This window comes from Arvicola amphibius, chromosome 2, assembly GCF_903992535.2.
Source record: "Arvicola amphibius chromosome 2, mArvAmp1.2, whole genome shotgun sequence".
NCBI classification, from domain to species: Eukaryota; Metazoa; Chordata; class Mammalia; order Rodentia; family Cricetidae; genus Arvicola; species Arvicola amphibius.
In genome coordinates, this window is record NC_052048.2 from 10550790 (window position 1) to 10569591 (window position 18802).

Here is an 18802-nt window from a genome sequence, read left to right on the forward strand (position 1 = left end):
AGTGTCCTCTGACCTTCACATGCTGTGATACACACCCACCCATGTAAATATATAAATTCAACTAGAGACAGAATATGCTTACTTTTATTGGTTAATGAATAAAGCTGTTTTGGTCAGTGGCTTAGCAGAATAGAACAAGGTGGGAATTTCAAGCAAATAGAGGGGTAAAGAAGGTGGAGTCAGGGAAAAGCCATGCTGCCGCTGGAGGAGACAGATGCCAGAACTTTGCCTGGTAAGACACAGTCACGTGGCAATACACAGATTAATAGAAATGGGTTAATTTAAGATAAAAGAACTATCTAGAAAGACACTTAGGCTATTGGCCAAACAGTATTGCAAACAATATAGTTTCAGTGTGATTATTTCGGGTCTGGGCAGCAGAAATGGATGAGCAGCCTCCACCAACAGAATCTGCTTAGAATACATTTTAAAAACCGTTAAAAATGATCCTACGATCTTGAGAACTTTAGAAACATTAGTGATGACTGTGGTAAACCCGCTGTGAAAGCAGTTCTCGGCCTTTTGCTTCTTTATCATGTTAGGCTAAACTGCTAATCAAAGGTTGATTGAATAAAAAGGTAAGGAATGTGTATTGGCTGAATAAATTTTGTGTATGTCTTCAGCATTAGAGTCTTTTAGGCATATGCATGTATGTATTATATGCATGCATACGTGTATGTGTGTTTGCTTGTGGGGGCATCTATGTGACAGTCAGAGGTTGACATTATTATAATTGAATTATTATTATTCACTAATTTATTTACCAAGGCTACATCCCTCACTGAACCTGAGCTTGAGATTCTACGAAGTTAACTAATCAGCCTGTTTTAGCCTCTTGAGGATTGGGATTACAAGTAGGCTGCCATGTCATCCCAGGTTGGTCGGTGGGTGATGGCCCTCTGATTCCCTGTTCTTATACTTTCCTGGCAAGTGCTTTGTCTATTGAGCCATCTATCCAGTCCAGAGCATCCAACTCTCCTTGAAATCTTATTATTAAATTTTCCTTTCCACTTACACTTTCTGTTGAATTCAATTCAATGAAACAAAGATGACTTGGGTGACTGAAATATGGCAGTGTCTCCAAGTATAGAGATTTTAGGGTTAGCTACTATTTTTGCAAGCCAAAACCTTTCTAAACAAATTTCCTAGCCTGTGAAATGGTGATATTAATTCCATCAGATTGTTCTAGTCATAAATAAAATGTTATTTATGAATATACCCTGTACATGAACAAAATATGCCCTCACTAAGCAGTGAATGAGGTTGCATTAGGAATTACTCAAAATACATTGATTTCCTAAGGAGCTGACATAGATTATGGCATAAATTTACTTTCTTACAAAGTGACTTTTTATTATAAATTTGGGTAAAAAAAACATAAGTTTATGATCTTGGCAACATATTCCAAAGTTCTTTCTACAGAATGAATTATTGAGTTATGGCTTGAACAGCAATCCATTAGACTTTTTTAAAATTATGCCTTTACAAGAAGATTTACTGCTTTGTCTTGTAATGGTCTTTAATTTATAGCATTATAATATTTTATAAGCAATATTACATGTGACTTCAATACACGTACCTAGTCTTTGATCATACCTTTGTTTGCCAGTCAAGTATGGAATTGTATGCTTTTGAGTTTCAAGATTTTGTTCTTACAGGACTTAGGTCTTGGAGTCTCTAGGCAGTTACTAAGGACTGATGAATATATTGCTGTCTTACAAAGTCTGAGCAGTGGGGAAGGAGGGAGGTGTGTTCTCTCAGGAGAGAAAGGAATACTGAACTTCTTCTGAGCAGACTATGATGAATGTCCCTGAGAACCTGAACTGTGAGATGAAAAAAACTCTGGAAGGTGTGCAGGTGGCATTGTTTAAAGAGAAAAGAAGGAGTGAGAAGCCCTGTATACAGAATGCACAGTAGGAGAGTTTATGAATAAAATTGTAATCAAATGTGGCTGGAGAAGGATGCCTGGAGAGGGCTGGGGGAAAAGTGGCTTAGGACCAGAAGATGGAAAGTGGCTTTATTTTTTCTTTTCCCCCGTCCCTTTATTTCTCCCCCTTTCTTTCCTTTCCTCCAATCCCCCTCCTCTTCTTTCCTTTAGATCCTCTCATCTCCTTTCCCTTTCTCTCCTCTTCTCATCCCTCTTTCTTTTTTCTTTTCCTTTTTTCTTTTTCTTTTTCTTTTCTTCTTCTTTTTTTCTTTTGTTTTTCGAGACAAGGTTTCTCTGTGTTACAGCACTAGCTGTCCTGGAACTCACTCTGTAGACCAGGCTGGTCTTGAACTCACAGAGATCCACCTGCCTCTGTCCCCCGAGGAGTGCTGGAATTAAAGGCATGCACCACCACCATCCGGCTTCCTCTTTCTTTTCAAGCTTTCATTTCCTTCTCCCTTTCCCTCCTGTTCTATTTTCTGCTATCTCATGTGGCTCACAGAAGACTCAGATTCTTTGTGCAGCAGAGGATGACCTTGAGCTCTTGATCTGCCTGTGTCTTCATCCCAAATGCTAAGATTATAGGCATGAGACAGCACACCTGACTTGATAGTGGAGTTCTTAAAGGGTAGACCTCAGAATTTAAATTTCCTTTTGTAGACAATGGATATTCATAAAGTTTTTGGCTAGAAAAGTGTCAAGTATTTCTTGATAAATGATATAGTAGCAGTATAGAATTGACTAGAAGTTAGAAGCAGGATAGAGATAGCCCACTCCTCCGCCACCTCCACCCGCAAATTACAGCCACTTTCATCCTGCCCAGCTGAATTCCTAATTCTGCCTTCTGACCTTGCTGTTCCTTTGCCCACATTCTCTTCAGCTGGATTCTCTAGTAGACAACAGAAGAATCCTTTATATCCCTTCACTTGTTACATGATCCATTGTAACAAGGTTTATAGGTGTGTCTGTATGAGAACGTTATGTGGGAGATGCTCAATCCACTAGTTAGCTGCTCAAGATTTTATTTTTCCCTCTTTGTAATGAGTCTGTCTGTTGACAGATGGCCTGCGGGATGGCTCATTGGGTAAGGGAGCTTGCTGCCGAGACTGATAATCTAATCTCAGGACCCACGAGGTGGAGGATAAGAGCCTACTCTTGAAGGTTGTCTTTTGACTTCCATATGTATGCAGTGGCATATATGTACCCAGATGCACACCCAAATAAATGTACTAAAATATTTTTAATTCAGAGAAATTCTTGGTAAATCTAAAACTTTTACATGAATGATAATTCTGAATACCCTCAGTGAAGTCCTCTTTAAAATAGCAAGAATGTAAGAAACAAACTCATTGACTGAGGCAAATCTAGAAGATGGATGTCTAATGCAGTCCGGGGAAGAGATACGGAATATAGCAATGATTTCTACGGTGTTGTACAGATTAGGAGATGCTAGCAGGTTAATAAGACAAAGGACAGCATCAAACACTAGGAGAAGAGCTTCTACCACACAGGGGCTGGCATAGTGCCCATGCTGTGTAAACAGTGACCAACTCAGGATGCCAGCTGTGTGAGGCACAAGGATGACAAAGCAGAGGCTGCCACTGCCATCTTCAGGGACCGATGACAACACATTCATAGTACATGTCAGGTGTCTTGAAGACAAGGGAAACAGCGCTCATTTAGGAGATGGGCGAAATGACCAGATTTTCATTTTAAGGGATTTATTTGTGCATATGTGTGATTAATTTGTGCAATGGAATGTGTTCGTTCAACTCAAGTCTGTATGATTTCAGGATTAGTCTTGTATATTGACAGGACTGGAGACAGTTTTTACGCAGCTTTTAACACAGCAGTATCCAAAGTTCTAGAAGTTCTGTGTCTCGGCATCAGGCTTAAACCATTTTGCTCACTGTCTTTCTTCTGTTTTCCCCTGATTGTTGCTAACAAACTGCTTCTTCTTTCATTTCCCCCATTTATTAGAGCTGCCTCTCAGTCAATGGTATAATCCTAATTATCTTTTGTAGCTTTTATTTTTGATTTTTTTGGTTAATTTGTGGCCCACCATTATCTTTTGGTATTGATCAATGGAAACAATGTGTGGATTTGTGAGGTTTTGTTTGGTCTTCCCTCCAGCTTTTTATTGTACCAAAAGGCAGCTTTTATTTATTTCGAAAATACACACTTAAAAAGTCAGCAGAGAACTTTCAAGATGAGCACGTTTGTGTCTTGGTTGAATGTAACAAAACTTGTGTTTACTCAGCAGGTAACACACATTCTGTTTCATGTCACTATGCAGGAGGTTGAGGAGTTTTGATTTATATTATCAAGTGTAACAAGAACTTTTCTGAGTTACAGGCCCACTTTGAATTTTACTGATTTTCAATTAAGATTTTTAATGAATAATTGGGTGGGATGGAGCAACAACAAAATTATTTTAATTCTACAACAAGCCACTGTTTAAGAACCTCAAATTCCGATATTTGGAGTTGTGTTACTCAGTGGCAAAACGTGTAATTTTGAGGTCGTTTAATTTTAAGGTGCGGTTCTTGTTTCCAGTACTCTTGAGACCCAGGGCCTAAGCACAGATAGTGGTTCTGCTCCAAAGCTTGTCCCTTCTCCTTTCCCCTCGCCAGGGTAGCTGGACCCTATCTCTCCAAGCTGCTGCTTGTGTGGGGCAGCTCTCCTCTCTGAACTGACAGGATGCTCTTCGTGTTTGAGTCCCAGCTCAGAGGGCTTCTTCGACCCTTTTGTGGCAGATTCTCTGATAATCACCCCTGAACTCTTCCCAGTGAGATGAAGAGGTGATTTCCAGTGTGCCTGTCTCCTGTTGTACCCCAGGGGTTCTACGATGCTGTGCAGTTCACAGGAGAAGCTTCAAAAGATGAGACACAGCTTGCCTGAAGGACATGAGGGAACAGACATAGCTAATATGTGACAAGTCCCCCCTATTCAGTTCTACCATCTGGGGTGTGTTTCCCATTCCCACAGCAGGCTGATGGCATTGGTGGGACTATCTTTTCCTCTTTCTCAGATAGAAATGAGACACTCAGAGAGTCCAAACAAGCACTACACTCTGGGGATTGAAAGACAATGTCATCCCTGTAAACATTTTACCTCAACCCGACGGCCCGCCAAGCTGGGGCTTCCTTGTATTCCAGGTGTTTACATTGTGATGAGAGAGTCAGTATGCTTTCTAAGTCCTCTTCAGAATCGTAACTCCTCAGGTGAATTTTCTGTGGCCCCGTGAATCTCTGTTCGTTTGCAGCCTGATAACTTCTGTTACTGTGATTATAATCTCTGCAAAGTTGTCTTTCTGAATTCTTTCATTCTTTCACGGATGACTGTTTTTCATCGTGGATTCACTATTTCCTACTTGAATTGCATTTTCTTCCATTTTCCACGTCTTCGAACAGCCAATAAATAATTACACCACTTCTATTTTTAAATTTATTTTTAAAAATTTTAATTACTATTTTCAGGTAGAATCTCAAGTCACCTAGCTTGGCCTTGAACTTGCTCTGAGCAGGGGATGACCTTGAACTTCTAACCCTCCTGCTCTCACAGGCCAGTGCTGCCATTGTGAGCAGCACCTTACACCAGATTGTTGTGGTCCTGGGAATCAAATTTGTAGCATCATAGATGATGGTATGCAAACACCCTCAAGCCGAGCTGAATTCCTAACTCTGTTTTTTGCTTTTCCTGCTTTGGTCAGGCATTTTTATGATTCAGGACCTCCTGGTGCTTTTGTTACTTTTAAAACCTGAGCCCAACCTATGTCCTTGTACCAAATCTTATAACTGTTGAGACTTCTTTTCAAGGTGCTTCTTAATGACTGCAGCCTCTACAGTCTACCATGATCTTGACTGTATCCGACATTTATCGTCCAGACTATGAATTGGCAGTGCACGAACACGACCTGGCCTGGCCTGGCCTGGCCTTAGAAAGGAATTTAAGGGGAATGGAGTACACAAAGGAAATATGTAATTGAAAAACATCTTTCAATTCTTACTGCCCCTGCACTAAATTCTTTTTTCTCTCTGACTTGACCAGTTACTAATCTTTCCCTGACTTTGGCATCACTCCCCACAGGGTGATGCATTTTATCTTCAATAAGGATCCAGCATGTTTTAAGTTTTATGGATTAGCATACAATATATGAATATGGGTATGTTTACTTTGTATCTTTGATTTTTCCATGGTGAGCCCACCAGTCCCTTTCTTTAGTAGGAAAATGACAGACAGAAACAAGGAAAAATCACCATAGAAGAATTTAGAGCCATTTATCGGTGTATTACCCACAGAGAAGAAATTATTGAGATTTTCAACACGTATTCTAAAAACCGGAAGTTTCTTTCAGAAAACAATCTGACTGAGTTTTTAACCCAAGAGCAGTATGAACTGGAGATAAATTACTCTGCTTCAACAGAGATCATCAAAAAGTATGAGCCTATTGATGAAAGTAAGTTCTGTTTCCAGTTAAAACCTAACGGCATATTCATATGTAAAGTGCTCTTGTATATTAAGATCATCAAATTAAAATATTGGGGGTGGATGAGCTTCTAGGAAGTAGAAATTATGTCTTTGTATTTCATAGGAGGTATACATATGTATTTTTCTTAAGCTATCATGTACAACAATGATACCCATCCCCACTCTGTTGACTAGATTCCCTTCTGAAATCTTCAGATCCACTACTGTTAAAGCAAGACAACAACTCTATTACGTGTGCCTATAAAGAAAAGTACCTTGAAGGGACAGTAAGGTGGCTCAGCTGTTAAAAGTACTCGCTTCCAAGCCTGATGGCCTGTGCTTGATCCCAGAACCCACGTAGTGGAAGGAGAGAATGAGCTTCTGCAAGGTGGTCTTGAACTTCCACATTTGTACCATGACATGAGTGATCACATGCATACACATGTGTACAAACATGCATACACACATACTCCAAAGTAATATGCACATGGAAACACACATGTTTTAAAAATGTCTTAATCTTGTGGATATGATGATATCTTGTGGATATTTTGTTTTATTTAAAAAAAACAATTATAGGCAGCCTGCCATTTTATGCATTGTGCTCTTTGGATATGTTTAAGAAGAAACTCTGGGCATGTGAAATTGGTCTGTGAGAATTAAATAAAAACAGATGCACAAAATCACGGTCTCCCTTTTGATCAACTCTGTTGTATACATACCCAGACATTCTGGCTTCCCATCACTGCACCTCACCCCCGAGATGATCAGCTGATAACAAGAAAAGGCTGACATTGGCCCAAGTTTTTAGAGGTCTCAGCCCATGACTGTCCCTGTTGCTTCACACTTGTGGCACGGCAGTGTGTCACAAAGAGAGTGTGGGTCAGAGGAATGGGGATGTGTGGCAGTGTGCCTACTACATATCAGTCTGACCATAGTAGTGCCCTTTAGGGCTGAGCAAGGCCACAATCTCTTTGTCTTTGCATTTTGACCTGTTGAGGGTCCCTGTGTAAACCGGATCTTACTTCAAGGAGAATGTTTCCTGATGAGGGTGCTTAGAAGTTGAGGCACGAGGGGAAGGTAATGGGTAAATCACAGAGTACCTTCTAAGCCAGAATTAGGGCTGGGGCTGCAGGACAGCATCATGCATATTGAGAAGACCGTGTATGCTTTGCTGACATGATGAAGTGTAGGGCTAGTCACAGCTCGGCTCAAACACTGTTGACCTTTGTTGGCTTTGCAAAAACATAAAGAACTTGCACCAGTAGGTAAAGCAGCTAACAGCTGTGTTGCCAACACTAGCTGGAAAGTTCAGCTGACCTTTTCTTCCTTTAATAGCAAGCTCTCCCTAAGGATACTGTGAGTTGATGGATGGTCTGGCTAAAGCTCTTTATGTAGCTGTTGTTCGGAAACAGTCATTTGCAGATGAGTTCTTTCAGAAGCATTGACTTAGTGACTTAGTGTTATAAAAACAGTCACACTGGCATGCTTATCTCTGGGTGGCAAATTAAATATACAAAGGATAGTGATCGACACTGTCACCGGGGAGTTGTGTCTTCATTTTCACTTGGGTATTACGTTTTTCTGCCTTCCATCTTTTGAACACCTACCCATCATAGACACTGTCATATGAAGTTAAGATGTCTATATTATCAATATAATTACTGATCAATTTAGTCTTAAAAGCCAATGTTATGTATGATCTTATCGTCCTCAGTGATGCTGAGCTCCCTGATTTCATCTCATGTCAGCCTGTCAAGTGTCTCAAAATTCTTGAGATTGTCATCACAATCTGATAGTTTTAGAAAGTATTTGCAAAATATCTAATTGGTGTGTGTGTGTGAGAGAGAGAGAGAGAGAGGGGGGAGAGAGAGAGAGAGAAGGAGAGAGAGAGAGGGAGGGAGGGAGGGAGGGAGGAGGAGGAGTATGAGGAGTAGGTATCTAGAGAGAGATATATGCATATGATACTCTCGATAGAGATCGAGAGATAAGATAGCTGCCATGTTGTGTGGAGGAAGACAGCTTTCAGTGTTGGTTTTCTCCTTTTATGATGGGCTCCAGGTATGGGACCCAAGCTTGCCCATCAAGTAATTTGCCTACTAAGCCATTTTGTGAACTCTCCATCTTGTGGTTTTAAGTAACACAAAGTGATTTTGTTTTCTGTTCCTTACTGCGTGTGTATGTGTTCATGTGGGCAGATGTGTGTGCAGAGGTTGATTTTGGGTGTCTTCCTCAATTGCTTTGGTAGGGTCTCTCACACAATCTGGAGGTCATGAGTTTGCATGGGCTGTGACCACCATGCCCCAGGCATCCTCAAGTTTTTGCCTCCACAGTGCTGGGACTAAAGACATGTCTTTTATTTCTACCATGAATGTTGGAGTTTGAACTCAGGTCTTGATGCTTGAACAGCAAACACTTTACCAACTGAGCCATCTCCTTAGTCCCTCATTTTCTATTCTATTATTAAATACATTTATTTAATTATTCAGTAGCTCAAAAGGATTACAAGCCAAATTCCATGAATAAATTAATACAAACTGTTATTGTTATGCTGCATGATGCTTTTGTTCTGAAACATCCCCATATTCTTGAATTTATATGGCTTTGAAGCAGTTTATATGTCTATAAAATTTTATGTGTTTTCTTCTAGATTTTTATATTTTGGCTAAAATAGGAGCAGTACAATTTTTTTTGGTTTGCTTTTCTTTTAGGGACAGTGTTTTGAAGCCATCTTTTGACTTCCATTCTGTCATACACGTTGCCTGACTTATATCACTATGTGTTCTTAAGATATACCATTTTTAACGGCTGCTTGGCACTGTTCAAATTTTGAGCTTTCATGTTCTTCCTTCCCACTATTTGTTCTGCTTTTGTAAACAGTGCTAATGCTGGTATGTGAGCACACCATTCTTTTTGTCTAAATTTTGTCCTCTTCAGAACTCATTCCTAGAAATTCACTTGGTTTCTAAGACCAAGAAGCCCCAGGCTTGAGCACACTTGATAAGTGTTTCAAATTATGGTATTTGAGAAAATTGCTCAGCACTTCTATGTCCATGATGCTCCTAGAACACAAGTAAAATAATGTCTGCATGCTAAATCTGGGGAAAGACCTCTCCGGTCGCCTTTAACAACACATTCAGAAATCTTGACAAGACTGGGTAAATTCCTTTGCAGAGTTCACAGTCCTCAGAGTCAATTGGAGAATGTGAAAGAAAGTACAACCTTGGATACAATTAAAATCTATTTCAGTTCTTGAAAAAAAAATAAAGTAAAAGGAGTAGTCAAAGTGAATGACCCGGGCTGTAAGTTAAGGCTTAGGCTCTGAAGTGTAAGCCCATGCTCTGAGGTGAATAACCCAGGCTTTAAAGTGAATGGCCCAGGCTCTAAGGAGAAAGGCCCAACTCTCATCTAAAGTAGATCTGCATTTCCACTTTCCTTTTGAGCTGAACAGAAATCAACAGACACACTAGCAATGGGCATTTGTATAACTAAAACCTCTACATGGGGTAGCTTTTCTGTTAGCTATTTAACAGCTTAACCAGCGTCCTCCAGATCACATGACAAGCAAATACATTCAGCGCCTGACTTTCTGGATCAAGAGCCCAGTCTTATGATTTCAGTGCACATTATAGTGATGAAAATGTTGAGAGATAATTAGCTGTAGGTGGTCGCAGTCTGCTTCTGCACAGAGCAGAAATGTATGTCCACACACCAGGACGTGGACTAGTGGTTTACAGGAGAACTTTTGGGGGGCAGGTCCTCATGGGAAATCACATGCTCATGAAGGACAGAAAGCATGAATGAAGCCTAGCTCGTTGCACAGTGGAATTCCATAGGAAGCAGTGGAAATGACCATGTGTGACTGTAACTGCAGGAATAACCTCCCAAAGAAAGTAAACAAGCATGCAAACAAAACAGTCAGACAGAAAACCACGTACTGGCCTGGAGAGAAGGCTCAGTGGTTTAAAGCAGTTGCTGCTCTTGCAGAGGACGGGCGTTCAGTTCCAGCACCCACACTGCCTGTAACTCCAGTTACAGAGGACCTGACCCTCTCTTTTGGCATCCACAGGCACGTACGTATATGTAGGCACACACACACACACACACACACACACACACACTCACACACGAGTAAAAAAGCATATACTCATGTACACGGATGCACTCTTAGACACATGTATATACACATAAATTAATTTTTTTTTGGTTTTTCGAGACAGGGTTTCTTCTGTAGCTTTTTGGAGACTGTTCCAGAACTAGCTCTTGTAGCCCAGGTTGGCCTCGAACTCACAGAGATCCGCTTGCCTCTGCCTCCCGAGTGCTGGGATTAAAGGCGTGCACCACCACAGCCCGGCTAAATTAAAATTTTAAAAATCTTAAAAACAATGCAAAGTAACAAAAAGTACACTGTGTGAATCCATCCATACAAAGTACAAGAAAGAAAGCTAACCTTTTATGTCTCCATACATTGAGTTGGGGCAGTGATTGGAGAGTTAGCAGGGGGTTGTTTCTGGGTATCACAATGGTCTGCTTTTGAACAGCTATCCAAACACAGAAGTTCATTAATCTATAACAGATGTACTTGCATATATTTACAAGATAAAATGAAAATCAAAGGTAATAATATAATACATGTTTGGCTGTTGATATGGTAGCACTAAAGGAACTAGAAAAATTTGTTCCTTGAGGCTGAAGAGATGGTTCAGCAGTTAAGAGCACCTACTATTCTTCCAGAGGACCTGAGTTTGATTCCCAGCACCTATGTACTAGTTCACAACCATCTGTAACTACAGTTGCAAGGGATCCAGTGCTCTCTTCTGTTTCTGCAGGCATCTGCATATATGTGGTGTCAGACACAGACACATACATAGTATAGATAAAAAGAATTTATTTCCCAAGATATATTAGAAATAGGTTAATATTAATTCTAAATATCTATTTTATAAATGCACTCTATCATTAGATTTATAAATGAGCTATAAAAGTCGTAAATTACTAATGGTATATCTACATCTTTTTTACTTATTTTTATAGTGAAGAATGAAGGACAGATGTCATTTGAAGGTTTTGCAAGATACATATTTTCACCAGAATGTCTGCTATTTAAAGACAAGTGTAAAAGAGTGTACCAAGATATGAATCAGCCATTAAAAGATTATTTTATTTCATCTTCTCACAACACGTATTTGGTATCTGATCAATTAATCGGACCAAGTGACATTTGGGGATATGTAAGGTACTTATTTTGATTCTTTCAAAAAGTTTATTGTCATTTTTAATGAAGTTTACGTGTGTTTGTGTATGGTTCTGTGCCTATGAGTTTCCACAAAGGCTAAAAGGGAATGCTGGCTCTCCAAGGAGCTGGAGTGAGCCACCAGAGGTAAGTAAACTCAGGTACCCTGCAAGAATCATATGTACTCTTAACCTCTGGGCCATCTTGTCAGCCACTAGACTGTGCAGCCCAGGCTGTCCTTGAACCCATGATCCTCGTGCCTCTGCTTCCTCAGCACATCCTACCTGGATGCACCACGCAATCAGCTGTTTGGAGTTTGAAGTTTCCTCCATCCATATATAGCTCCTGTTGTACTAACTCAGTAGGAGAGCTGAGCCATAAGGAAACTGTGCACAAAAACAGAACTCATAGGGAAGATAAGCATTACCCCATCCTTCCAAATGTCTTTGCTTTCATCAAATGATGAAAGCAGTATTATAGAGTCAGTGTGTGAGTTTCTGGTCCTCCTCTCCCCTCTCTCGCCCCTCTTCATCATGTGATGCTTACAACCTTCACACGTCTCTACTTCATTTTTAAAATAGAAAACCAGTAACTACATATTTAATATTAAACATTTTAATCCACCAAAAGCTCTCCAAATGTGAGGGCTGTTTTTTTGCGACATGGTCTCAAGCATCCTAAGCTGACCTTGAACTTATGATAGAGGTGAGGATAACCTTGATCCTCTGGCCTCCACTCCTTAACTGCTGGGATTTTAAATGTTTCCTGGCATGCGTGGTTGATATTGTGCAGGAGATAGGATCCAGGGCCTCCTGTGTGCAAGGTGTTTGAGCACCTTACCAACCAAGCTACATCCGCCAAACCCAACCCAAGCCTTTTTATTTACAGTTAAAATTTAATTACAAATAGAAAAATACTGTTCACACGATAGAAAGTGATTTCCCATACATGAAAACCATAATATTTTATACTTTTTTCTAGGCAGTATCTAAGGGAGATTTTAAAGATCAAAAGGTGAAATACAGCTACAAATAGGAGCTTCATGCCACAAAGGCTTGTACACATGCTAGGGTATCTACTTAAAGGGCCTCGTCAGTTGAGACTAAAGGAGAACAAGACTATCTATAAGAATTATAGTGACCCAAAGATAACATGGCTGCTCAGAGTTTCCTTTGTGAATGAGAAACGGTATCCCTTCATTCTCAACAAAAGAACCAGAGTGAAACAGATCACATGCACCAGGGAAAAAGTGACTAGCACCAGATAGCACAGCCCACTTAAAGCCTTCTAGGTAGGAATGTGCTGTTTTTGTGAAGGTTGATTCAATTCTTGCTAAAATTGGGATAGTTGAGAGAAGCAGCAAGACTCAGGATTGTTGACAAATCTTTGTTCAAGGTTTTCTTCCACACCAAGTCGTAGACAGTTCTTTGTGCTGGTGCAGAGGTCAAGTTTACTGTCCAGCAGAACTCTAAAGAGTGAATATTCTTTATAGAAGAAAAATAGAGCATGGTTTAGTTTGATAACTCTTAAAAGGTGCCCAAGGCAAATGTCCTTTCATGAAAATTAGGAAACAGTACAAGTAAAGGTTCCAGTTTCTTCTGACTTAAAAGTCTAAGTACTTGTAAAACATGTAAAAGCCAAGAAATGTGTTCTCTTATAATTCTACAAACTTATCCCACTTTAAAGGCTCCTAAAATTAGATGGTGCCTTAGTTGCATCTGCAAGGATTGATGGCGGTTAACCAGTTCCCTTCTCAGAGTCCTCCAGACAGGTTTCCTCATTCAAGAGTTCTGCAGCTTTCCCTTATGGTCCATCACCACACAACCACATAAAGGATGCACTGAGAAACTGCACAGTCCCCCAAACCCACAGAACGTCCAAGAAAGGTGGTCTTGATGATGCCTCCAAGGTACAGAAAATCTACCCATTTTCTTTGGCTCAGCTGCCCTGGGTCTCAACTTCCTCTCATCTTTTGTCTGTTATTTCCCAGGGAACATATAGTCTCATTGTTTCCGTGAATGCAGTGTACTGACGTTATCACAATAGTTTAGTCTCTGCTCACTGCACTCTCAAGTATTGTTCAACTCAGTTCCTCAGAAAGGGACTAATACAAGTATTAGTCCCAAAGAAATATTCATTCTGGAAGGTACACTTTCTCATACAGTCTGGTGTACTGGCTGGGAAGACTACTGAATGATACAGGCATGTGATGCTGGGACCACAGTTTCCCTTCCTGGCTATTACAATGTTGAGCCAGCCTTTCTCACACTCATGTTTGAATCAAATGACCCTTGGTGGGAGAGGTCCATACTGTGCATGTCAGGGTGTTTACCAACATTCCTCTATGTACCCTCAAGATATCTGCTTAAATCTCATCACCAGCCACAGTTGTGCCACCAAAACCTCCTGTGGACATTGCTAGAAATCTTGTGGGATGCAATACACCTCCTCCTGAGAGATGACCACCTAGATGTATTTAGCTCTAAGCAACTGTGTTTACATGCAGAATAAAAATCCTATTTCTATTGTGCACATTTGAATGACTCCCTAAATGTACCCTTTTTAATCCTGAGGATTGAGCTAAGGCTTTGCTCAGTTTAGAAAAGCAGCCTGTCACTGACCTGTATCCCAATCACAGTAAAACAACTTTTGCAATTAAATCAAGAAATTATAGTAAGCTCTGGTAAAAGCCCAGCCTATTTCACACTGACATAAAATGACTGCCCAAGGTGGTCCCTGAAGATCTTAGCAACAGCTCTTTTTGTGCACATTCGCCATTCTCAACTCGGTGAAAAATCTGAATGCAACCTGCTTCAGTTGCCACGGTTTCAATACAGGTATATGTTTATTAAAGTGCCAGTTACTCTCTGAGTCAGAAGGATGAAAATCCATTTAAACCCAGTGGATACAACTGACTTCAAAACCCAAGATAGAATTTATGTGTAGATCAAGAAGCCGATTTATTTGATAGATGGAAAATCAAATTAGTTTTAGATCTGAGTAGAAATGGGACTGTATTTTCCTCAGTTTGGAGAAAGCTGCAGAATTGGTGCATCCCGAAACAGTCACTCAAAATTTTCTCCTAAGAAACTGTGAGTCAAAGCAACACAGGTGAGCAGCTATGCCGGCTTCTTGTTGTGTAGCTGGAATAGGGTTCAGGCAATCCTTGCACGAGGAGCTGTAAGAAGGTCAAACATGATTACTGGAATGTCAAGATCACTCTTTTTATTTGCTGTGGCCATGATTTCTCTTTTCTCCTTCCCTGTTTCACCTGTTGTTCACTCCCCCAAACTTAGTGTGATGAAAAGAATCAGACTACTGCATTTTATTATTTCTAGATGCCTTTGTATACTGCAAAGAAGACTAAGCCAACCCAGTAGGAACACCATCAGCAAGGCTGTTTGCGATGGGGGCAAAGGGCTCCAAAACTATAATGTCAGGTGGCCATCACATCCTCCCTCGTACAAACAAGCTTCATAGAGAGATAATACAGAGTGGCATGGTTGACTAGGGAGGAGCAGTCTGTTTGTATGACACAAAGAGAGGGTTTCTGCTTTCTAAGTTTGCAGTTTTCTAAGGTGCAAAACTTTCCTCTATTACAGGTTGGCTTATATGTTTGTTTTAAAAGTCTGAGTATTTGATCTTATTCTATCCATAGTTCATGGTCTGGGCATAACACTATTTTGCTTAACCTTTGTTAGTGCCCTTGTGAAAGGCTGCCGCTGTCTGGAAATTGACTGCTGGGATGGGGCAGAGAATGAGCCTGTTGTTTATCACGGTTACACCCTCACCAGCAAGCTTCTCTTCAAAACTGTCATCCAAGCAATAAACAAGTACGCCTTCATGGTATGTGCACATCTCTGTCGTATTCATTTAGAGACCACTGCTCCCGAATTCTTTAGGACGTGGCCTTCCTTTCAAACCTGCAACACTTTAAATTGTGAGCTGTGACAGGCATCAAAATCCACGTGGTGGTTAGTGGTACGTTTATCCGAGTGCAAGGTAATGCGAGTTCATGGGACTTCCTGTTTAGTCTTGTGTATGTTGTGTTATGTTAAGAAATATACTTATTTTCATTATATGTCATAAAACCAAAATTTGAGATGCACCAATCTAGACAGTAATGAGCATTTTACCCGTGCCCAAATATTTTACTTTTAAGCTAAAAATAAAATGTGTCAACTATCCATCATCTCAATTACTGACCTTATTTACAAATATACTGGTATAACAAATAATGTTCCAAAGTACACGTTGTAGCTTAAATTGACTACCCAATTCATTGGTTACAGACATAAAGATTTAAATTCCATAGAAAGAAGTTCCTTTTACAAGTCTGACCTGATTTGGGCTGATTTTAGCAATCTCTCATAAAATTTTTAAAGGAGTTTTGAGAAATAGTTGGCTCCATTTTCCAAGCTGGCTAATTGCATACCTTCCGAGTGTCTGTTTGGAAATTTTAGTATAGCTGATTTGTTCTCTTTCAAGTTGCAGTTGGGCATGGTAGTGCATGCCTTTAATCGGGAGGCAGAGACGGGTGGATCTCTGTGAGTTCAACGCCAGTCAGGTCTGTAGAGAGAAACGGAGCTGCAACCGTTGTGCCATCAAAGGATTTAACTAAAGCCACCTCAGTAATTACTTAATAAACATGTACATAAAATAAGAAGCCTGTACGTTCAATAAACTCAATGTTCCCCTATGAACATATCACCTAATCTATAAACATAAACTAGAAATCACAGCGTTATATTTATTTCTCAGCCATCATGTACAGCAGAGTGACTTAAGAGGCAAGCCACAACATTCCCAGTTCAAAAGGTTTTCAGAAAAAAGCTGGACTCCACCCTTAACTCACCAGGTCCCTGTGACCAGTTTTCTATGCCCCCTGAGCTCCCCTGATGTCCATCCTTTGTTCACTTGGTTTGTTTTTCAGGTACGTCTAAAATCTTTTGTACATAATGCTCCATTTGCCTGAAATGTTCTTCCTAAACGTTTGCATGACAACTCTCACTTAGTTAAGGATAACTAGATTCTACCAGGCAATAGAGACAGTCTTAAAACTCAAAATCCTCACAGGGATGTAAAAATCTACATTTTCCAAGACTCAAAAGAACAGAGATGAGCAATTGGACAAGAAAAATAACGGGATGGACTGGTGAGGTGGCTCAGGGTGCAAAAGTGCAGGTCACCAAGCCTGACAAACGGAGTTAGATCCTGGAACCCACACGGTGGAAGGAGAGTACAGGCTCTTCAAGTTGTCCTCTGACCTTCACACATGTGCCATGGTAAGGGTATGCACATACATGTATGTGTGCACACACACACTGAATAAGTGTAAAAATTAGAAATAGATGAATTAAAGACATTATAATTATTAATTATGAAGGAGAGAATAAGATTTTCTCTACTTTCAGGAGAAATGATAATGAAATAAGTATATATGTATGTGTATATATATATTTATATATAAAATCCCAAATGTCCCACAAACAATTGTGAGAGATAGCAAATAAATTCACTAGATTTATACAATAAAAATAGTAAAAATTAATAACTTTTTTTTTAGTAAAAAATGACCTAACTGAAAATGAAATTTAAAAAGAAACCCCATTTATGGAAAATAGCATATACTATGTGTGACTATAGATGAAATACAATGACACACATCTATGAGAATGCTGTAATGAAACCCATTATCTTTTTTAATTAAGCATGCCTCCCGCACCTTTGGGGACTTTCAACAATGCAAGGTTTTCTAGGCAAGTTTTTTTTTTTTTTCGAATACATTAAGATTACATTACAGCAGTTTCTATTGCATTGTATACAGCTTCACAGATCTTTTGGGGCCAGGGTTGAGCACTGAGAATTGAAGTCAGGGTTTTGTGCATGCTAGGCAAATGCTCTACCAATGAGCTATATGCCCACCTCTAGTTTTTACTTTTTATTTTAAGACAAGGTCTGGTTGCTAAGACTGTCCTCAGACTCTTTAGCGCAGGTTAGCCTTGACTGTGGGTTCTTTCCCCCAGTCTCCTGATTAACTGGGATTAGAGGCATAAGCCTTTAAGTTTTTAATTTCTTTTAATTTCTTGGTAATGGATCTATGTCATTTCTTTCTGTGAACGTGATATCACTTACTGAAACGAAGTCCCACTAGTGGGCGATTCGGGCTTTGCTCCTGTTTCCAAGGCAAGCAAGAGTACTCCTCTTTACACGAAAGTCCTGACTTTGCCAGATGCAAAGGTAATTTTCAGTTTAAAGCATGCTGATTTTGCAAAGAGTGTCAAAGATGTTAGAGATAAGATGTTTAGATGATTTGCATTAGGGAAATGTAACAGCGCATAACCATAGCAATGGTTTATATTCTAGTCATCTGAGTACCCGGTAGTGCTGTCCTTGGAGAACCACTGTTCCCCTAGCCAGCAGGAAGTAATGGCTGACATTCTGCAGAGTACCTTTGGAGACTTCCTGCTCTCTGACATGCTTGATGAGTTTCCAGATACACTGCCATCTCCAGAGGTAATTCTTTGTCTGAGATGTCCAGATGAAGGAAAAATACGAATAAAAAAACCAAAAAACACATCGTGGTCACCTTCTCATGTAGGTTAGAGATAGTGGGTTTTGATGATTTCAGAGACAGGTCTCTATGCAATGCTTAAGGAATGTTCTGTTAAGTTTAAGTTATATCGGTGAAGAAAGAGAACATGCAAACAGGACTTTCATTGAAACTGGCTACTTTTGCTAGTTGTCAACTTGACATAACCGAGAACCACATGGAGGCTAAGCTCTAGGCCTGCCTGCTGGGATTTTGCCTTGTTTGCATTGACTGGCATGGGAAGACCCATCTTGAAGGGAACCTGGGCTGTCTAACTGACAAAGCTGAACACTGGCATGCCTGCATTCACTGCTCTCTGTCCTGACTATGGATGCGACTCCCTCCCCGAACCTTCTGCTGCTTCTGTCCCTTCCCTGCTATGATGGATTGTACTGTGGAACTATGACCTGAAATACACCCTTCCTCCATTGAGTGGCTTTTGTCAAGATGTTTTAGAATAGTAACAGGAAAGGAACCAAAGCAGAAATAGAAGTCAAACCCACTTCTGACAATGTTCTTTACGTCACCCATGAGTCCAAACTATGAAGGCATTTTAATAAAAAGCCTCAGGAATCTGATA

The 18802-nt window shown here is 40.1% G+C and overlaps 1 protein-coding gene across 1 annotated transcript in view; it reads left to right on the forward strand.

Annotated features, from left to right (window-relative positions):
* Positions 1 to 18802, forward strand: part of Plcz1 (phospholipase C zeta 1) — a 50390-nt gene that overhangs the window by 6403 nt on the left and 25185 nt on the right. The window contains exons 3-6 of the mRNA XM_038318278.1: positions 6155 to 6386; positions 11432 to 11633; positions 15332 to 15476; positions 17997 to 18146. Of these exons, the coding sequence (XP_038174206.1) occupies positions 6155 to 6386; positions 11432 to 11633; positions 15332 to 15476; positions 17997 to 18146 (729 nt within the window). The remainder of the gene's footprint in view (positions 1 to 6154; positions 6387 to 11431; positions 11634 to 15331; positions 15477 to 17996; positions 18147 to 18802) is intronic.